General features: G+C 34.6%; 1 protein-coding gene across 1 annotated transcript; it reads left to right on the top strand.

The window, feature by feature from the left end:
- Nucleotides 1-657: 657 nt before the first annotated feature.
- On the top strand, nt 658-7,294 carry ODAM (odontogenic, ameloblast associated). The gene is given in 10 exon segments (XM_059923827.1): nt 658-708; nt 799-864; nt 1,382-1,429; nt 1,998-2,231; nt 2,675-2,722; nt 4,522-4,626; nt 5,440-5,487; nt 6,299-6,370; nt 6,798-6,959; nt 7,196-7,294. Coding segments are annotated over 10 exon segments (933 nt in total).
- The last annotated feature ends 238 nt before the right edge of the window (nt 7,295-7,532 follow it).

Genomic DNA, 7,532 nt, shown 5'->3' with positions numbered 1-7,532 from the left:
CAGGAGTTTTCAAATCTGGAGGACAAGAAATAATATATTTCCACGGGTTAGACTATAAATCAGTATTACAGTTTAATTTTATAAACTATTTCCTTGAATTAGAAAAATTTTGACTCTGTCGCTTAGTTTTAATATATTTTAATGTTATTAGGCTTTTAAATCGACACTACCTGGTACTGAACTGTTATTGTCAGACCTTTATTGTGGTATTCTTATCACTACATTAAATAGACAATAAAATTGTTTGCATAATAAAGACCTAGTTCATTGACCTCAGTCATGGGCCTCCCATGGTCCAAAGGACCCACTACCTACAATGTAGAACAGCACAGGGAATGAGGCCATCTTGTTCATAAATTCATTCAACTACATCACATGCCACCAAATGAGTTATTTGGCACAAGCTAAAAGGAAAAGCAAACAATTTTGGTTTTTATAAAATGCTGCTCTGAGAAAAAGAATGAGTTCTGTTACAGATATTTATAAATGTCCCTTTTTAATTTTAAATCCTAATATATAAGTGAATACTGTAAAATTCAGCCAACTACCCTTCTGATTGAACAATACCAGCTAATTTATTGTCATCATGATTTTTACATAGAAAATCTTTTTTAAAGCTAAGTTTCACAACGTATTTTCTAGATATTTCATCTGAAAATGAAAACTATAATTCTTCTTGGGATACTGGGAGCCACAATGTCAGCCCCAGTAAGTGATGTCATGATACAATTGAAATCATTGTGTGAAACCCATAACAAGTCTTCTTTTACCATTTCTGTTTTTTGGGTTTTTGTTTAGCTTATTCCACAGCGCGTTATGTCTGCAAGCAACAGCAATGAGATTAGTTTAAATACTTAAAACAATGTCCCCCAGTTTTTTTATTTCTTTGTTTTATAGAAAACCAGTGGGGAAGAGATAAAAAGCTTTCTGTTGATTTATCTTGCAATTCTACCCACTAGCTCTTTATATCCAAATGCATTTCCAATGTTTATGTTTGTTTTGTATACCAAGTTGTTTCTAGAATATTACTTTGCCTCCCTTGTTTGATTGCAAATTCTTTAAAAGCAGAGACAGATTCTTGTATACCTTTTTGTTCTAATAACACCTGATATGGTGTAAATAGGTGTTTAAGAGCATAAAATGACTAACTAAACCACTGGAATGGGCTAAAGTTGTGCAATCTCATATACAGCAGGGAAGAGGTAGTTAAATCCTAAACTCTAATCACTGTCATTTATTATAAGCTTAGTAAGAAAACATCTCACCTTTAACAGGAAATTATGATCAGCTAGCTCTGACTTGTGCTATATTTGTAGTAAACGTTCTTAATAGTTTTAGCATGTGTAGTAATCTTGTTTTCATATTATCTTTCCTTCTCTAGTTACTTCTGAATCTTAATAATGCTCAGCTTCAGCCACTACAGCTTCAGGTACCCCTACCTCAATAATTATTTCAAGAATACATTTCTACCACTCATTTCTTGTGGTACTTGGTACAAGAACAAAATGTTTTCTGATTCCATTTCTAAAATCTTAATTTTTAAAGTTATGAATTTGTCCTTTGTATTCTAAATACCATTTGTTTGAAGACTAAAGTAAAAACTATAATCGGGTGAACATTTATTTATTGAGAACTTGTTATATGCCAGGCACAAACTCTCATAACTATAAGATATTTAAATTAACCATTTTACACAAAGTCATACTCAGCTAAGTGGTAAAAAAAAAAAAACCAAAATTTGAAACCAGTCTGGCAACTGCAAAAACTGTAGCCTTTATCCACCCCATTCTGCCCCATATGTCACATTATGGACACGGGGATTTAGCATTGTTCCTGCTGCTTGCATGGCTCACAATGTGCCAGGATCTGCCCTTTTTTATAATGGAGCAATGCAAATATAGAAATTGTTTACATTTTGTCTCCTTCTTGCTCAGGACTGATTTTAAATTCTTTTTGAAATGAAAAAGAAATGCTTCGTTCCTTTTGTGTCTTCCCAGGGTCCATTTAATCCATGGATTCCTCCTTTCCCTGGGATTCTACAACAGCAGCAGCAGGCTCAAATTCCAGGACTCTCCCGATTCTCTTTATCAACTCTCGACCGGTTTGCTGGACTGGTCCCAAATCAGATACCATTCCCAGGACGGGTCAGTTTTGCCCAAGAAACCCAGGCAGGACAGCTGGACCCCTCACAGCCTCAAACACCACTGAAGACCCAACAGGGCCCTAAAAATGTAAGTCAGGCCTCTTCCATCTTGTTACTCAGAAAAGAGATAATGCACATGGAATGTGAAAAAGAATATGAACCAGCTTTGAAATAAGACAGGAGTTATTGAGCAAGAATTCTTTCTCATAATATGTTTCTACCATCACTGAAAGTAATTCCTTATCTTTCTGATTTCTGACATAAAAAGTGCTATTTAAGTCAGCAGTCTAGGATCACGGTCACAAATCAAAAGTGTTGAAACATGTCTTGGAAAGGATAACTAAGCAAATTTCATCTTTAAAAAAAGGGCAATTTGCATTAATGATGGTACACACAATAGATGACCTTTTGTTGTCATAGAAGTCTGCTAATACAAATTATACATTTATATGGTTAGGTCTAAAGAAAACAGCTCTGGAATTTTAAATTAAAAAGTCAAGTATAACTTTTTTATAATTCCTTTTTTGACAGGTTATGCCCTCTGTGTTCTCCTTCAAAATGCCTCATGAGCAAGGACAGGTAAATGAAAGGAATACCATCACTCCTATACAGAGATGGCTGTATACCCTGTCCATTGAATGCTTTCTTCTATATTTGTAGCTCTGATTCCTATAGCAGGGCTACAAACACGTACAGTGCTATCACAATCTAGATACCACCACTGCTGGGCTGGTAACAGTTTGTTAATATTAGGCTCACTTAAGAGCTCCAAAAGAAAGACCAGCTGAGACTCTTCAGGACCCCTGAGTTTCCAGGACATTACTGTGTTGGGAATTAAAGAGCTCACTAAGCCTTAGGTTGTGTCCTCTCTGCACCTAGAATGCTGGCATTTGGTAACAACTCTGGAGAGATACCATGGGCTGACTTTGTCCAACCCTAAATTTTGGTTCAGAGAAAGATGCATTAATCTGATAAAATACCATATGATATAGAGAGAGTTTTTCTGAGTTATGCTCAAAATATTTCCAGGTTGTTGTATATTTTCAATTTAACTCCAATATTACAGTCAAATGGTGGTGATTTCCATTAAATAACAGAATCTTTAAAAAATGAATGCAAACTAGTAGAATCGTTAAAGTAATATAGAAAACCCTCTTAATGTTTGGCTAGTTAATTTTATAATATCCTGGGCTCAAAGAAACAGGGATATGGATAAATTATATTATTCACCAGCAGAATATTGACCATTTTGTAAAACATTACACCACTTGGCTTTAGTGTAATCATAATTATGTAATTTTGTCCACCCCTAAGCAAAAGTTACCTCTAGACATTATCTCATTCTATGCCACAGCATTTAGAGAGTTAGATACCTGACAAGTGGAATTACTTCATTTTAAGGATCAAGAAACTAAGTCTATGAGATTAAGTTCCCAATCCTAATGAAAATAAATAGCTGAGTTAGAATATAATTCTTCACCCTTCCTTTAACCACCTAACCAGTGGCTCTCCAACCTGGCTTTGCATTAGAATCTCTGGTGATGATTTTGAAAATTACAAATGCCCGGACCCTGCCCCACACCTAATGAATCAAAACCCCATGAGTAGATCAAAACTGATTATCTGTTAAAATGTTCAGTTAGTGTTTTTGATTCTTAGCCAGGGTGAAGAACCACTGTACAAAATATACCTCTTCTCAAACCACAGTTATCATTTTTTTTAGCTCTTATATCCAATAAGGTCTCATTTAATTATACAAGGAAAGAAAATAGCACACAAAACCCCATGTACGTACAATGATCCTCATTTTCGATAAACACATATGCATATACAGACATAAGTGCAAGCCAATACATGATAATGTGGGTGGTGAAATTGCAGGTGATTTTATTTGTTCCTTGTCTATTTCTGGATTTTTTAAGTATTCTACAATACTTATGGACTGTTTTAAGAAAATGGCAACTATTAAAGGAAATGCGTTCCTGAGAATTCATTCATGATGGTAGAATTTCTAATACCATGTTCTGCAGAATATACAGTCTCAAAAAACTGGATGGAGAATGCTGCACAGGCTGTCTTCTTAGATATTTGCAAAGTAATTTATACATAAAGTCCAAGGTGCCCTTTTTAAAAAGCCTGTTATTAGTTGAAGTCACTACTTCCTAATGTGTCTGACCAAGCAACCTTGAAACAAAGTCCAGTGTCACTTGCAATACAAGTTTACTCTATAGTTTGGGAAGGACTGCTTTATGTGTTCTTTCATTCATAAAATTGCTAAATACAAATCAGCTTTAATATAATATTGATATTAGAGGGTTTTTTTTTTTTTAAGTCTTGCACTAAAGAAAGCTCTTCTGTACTTTTCTGTTTACAAATAGATGCCTCTGTAGTACCCAGTTTACGTGCTCCTACCCTGGGAACAGCCTCAACAAACAGTGGCACAGTCACCTCTGCAAACCGGACATCTGCTGTTTGAGGAGCAGGTACCACAAGTGTTTGATTTTAGTTTGACTAGTTCCACCTGAGAATAAAGAAGATAAGGTAAATTTTCAGAGAAGAGAATATCTGATTATACTTAGTGCAAAAACTCAACAGCTTGAACTGGTGGTCATAAAAGGATACAGTGCTTTCTTTTAACATGTCACTAATTTGGAAATATACTCCAAGGCTGAATTTTGAAAGAATAAATGGACTTCAGTCGAATCAGAGGCCAAAATCTGAATCATATTGGAAAATGAAGTTTTCTAACTTTTAAAAATCTACCAGCATCCCTTTTCTCATATACATGTGGTTATTATTTTTTTAGATAGCTACCATGATAAAAGGCACTTATGATCACCAGATCTTGAGGTAAAATTAGGTAACATTATTTTGAGTTTTGTGGACCTGCAATAAATTGGTAGAATTCTAATATAAATTCAGGTGTCTCATATATAACTAGATTTTAATTAGAACGGAAATTAGGTTTTTTTTAAATTTATCATCACTTAAAACTTGCCTAACCAATTACAGAAAACTGAAAATTATGCTTTAAATGACTGGTAGTAGTACTTCCAACGAAGTCACATTAATTTAAAGAGAAAGGGAGAGTTTTAACCTAGAAATCATATGGTGGTAAAAGGATGCTTGGTAATTTAACAATAATTTTTACCACCTAGAACATATAAACTTTCAAAAAATTCTTTACTATAGTATAAGATAGATATACATATATATATATTTCAGTAATCATTTACCACTACATTATGACGAAAATCATCAGAGCAAACCTAATGCATTTTTCTAAATTCTGACAGATGTCATTCTATACTGAATTTGGATATATTCCACAACAAGCAGAACCTGTAAGTAAATGTATACCTTTCACTAAAAAAAAAAAAAAAAAAAGAACTAACTTTTGAAACTACTTGCTTCACAAACTATTAAATCTATCAGAGCGCTTTAGCCAAAAACCACCAGGAACACACCCTTAGTTGGACAAAATTGGATTTATCCACTCGTAACAGGGGAGAACACACCATGGAGAACTGTGGGGTGTCTTAACAGGAAGGTATTGGAATGCCTTCTTACAGGGTCTGGCCTTGTGTCAGGTGAGTTTGGGGAGAGTTAAAGGAGTGATGGTTCACCTTGGATTGGGTGTTCTCAAGTAGTGGGGGTAGTTCTGTGATTGGGTAACTTTCCAATTCTTACCTAGAAGGTAAGAATAATGGAGAGAGGCAAAGGCTGTGACTGATAAAGAAACAGGAATTATTCAGATTAGCCAGGACCTAAGGATGCCTGGTATTTCATGCCTTGCACAGGGACCTTGCTTTGGACAAGATTACAAAGTGGTGTTGTTTTGATTGTACTTCATCATGTTCAGAGGCGACCTTGTCTGATGTTGGTGTTCTGTAGGATTGTTAATGTACAACAGGAGAACACGAAGGTCCAGAATAGAATGTCAGGACAGCTCCTGAAAACACTGCAGCAGAGCTATTGTGTCAGTCCATTTTCTCAGTGTCAGGAGCTGCTTTTCTCTTTCTCAAATCTAAATTATTTTGTTCGTCTTTAAGAAACGAATTGAAGAAGTTGGGAAGGGTTTAACTGCCTTGGGTGCAAAACAACATATTTTATCGATTAATAATTTAGACTTTTTTAAACTTGGCAATTTTTCAGGTTATGCTGAGAGGACAGCAGCAACCAGCCTTTGATCCCTTCCTAGGCACAGCTCCTGAAATTGCTGTGATGGTAAGTTTCCTTACCACACTCTGCTAGCTACTGTAAATCAGCAACTGACAACCTACAGGTCCCTGCAGTACTGTTCATTTTAATGAAAATGTTATTATTCCACACAATAATTACTCCTTTCCCCTGTAATCTTTTTCCAAGCAAGATTCAATTCACTCAGTTCATCAAATATTTATTGAGGGTTACTATATGCCAGATACTCTCCTTGGGTACACTCATTTAAAGTCAGGTATTAAGACACATCCATGTTTGCTGGCATATATTCATAGTCTTTCTAAAGGATAGATTATAATCTAGAAAATTAATAAAGGTATTTACTTCTCAAATAAAATCCTTGCTTTGCATCTCAATACTATTACTTTATATTCTTCCCAATTTTGACCTTGCCCTTGAACCTGTAACCACTTTTTTTTTGTCACCCTTATAGCCAGCAGGAGGAGTGTCACCATATTTACAAAAAGAAATGATAAATTTTAAGCACGCCAATGAAGGAATTTTCATTCCTTCAACTTCACAAAAACCCAGCACAACAAATTTTTTTACTTCTGCTATGGACCCAACTACTACCCCAGAACTCATGGAGAAGAAGGTAGAGTAATCAAAGATTCATTTTATGTAAGAAATTGATGTCTAATAGAAAGTATAAAGTTAGTGCTTAATTTATAGGACTTAGTCATGGAAATAATGACAGTTAAGATATAGTAGAATATATGGTCTTAACCTTGAATAGGAAGACCAATAATTGCTTATGGATAATCAATTAATCAGAATATAATTTAATTTTGATTTAATAACAGCTTCTTATGCATATCCTTTTTTGACTAGGCCAAGACCAGTAGCCTAAAGGAATGTTGTCCTAATCATTCAGAGTTTGGGGTAGGTATTTGCCAAGAGACATGCCTTAAGTACCATGACATGTTGTAAATTAAAAGAAAAAAATTGTAAGGAGAACTAATGAAAAGGTGTACAACAAAATTAAAAAAAAACAAGTTAGTGCTTATATATTCCTACAAAGCTAATAATAATTAAGAGACTTTAGCAATTTTTTAAAAATCAAAATAAATTTTTGAGGATCATGTCTGCCTATGCCATAAACTTGGCATAAACTCTGAAAACACAAATAGTAAATATACTAGGTCCATGTAAAAGACATTGTACAGAT

Source organism: Balaenoptera ricei, chromosome 5, assembly GCF_028023285.1.
Source record: "Balaenoptera ricei isolate mBalRic1 chromosome 5, mBalRic1.hap2, whole genome shotgun sequence".
Classification (NCBI taxonomy): Eukaryota; Metazoa; Chordata; class Mammalia; order Artiodactyla; family Balaenopteridae; genus Balaenoptera; species Balaenoptera ricei.
This window is presented reverse-complemented; position numbering and strand designations above follow the sequence as displayed.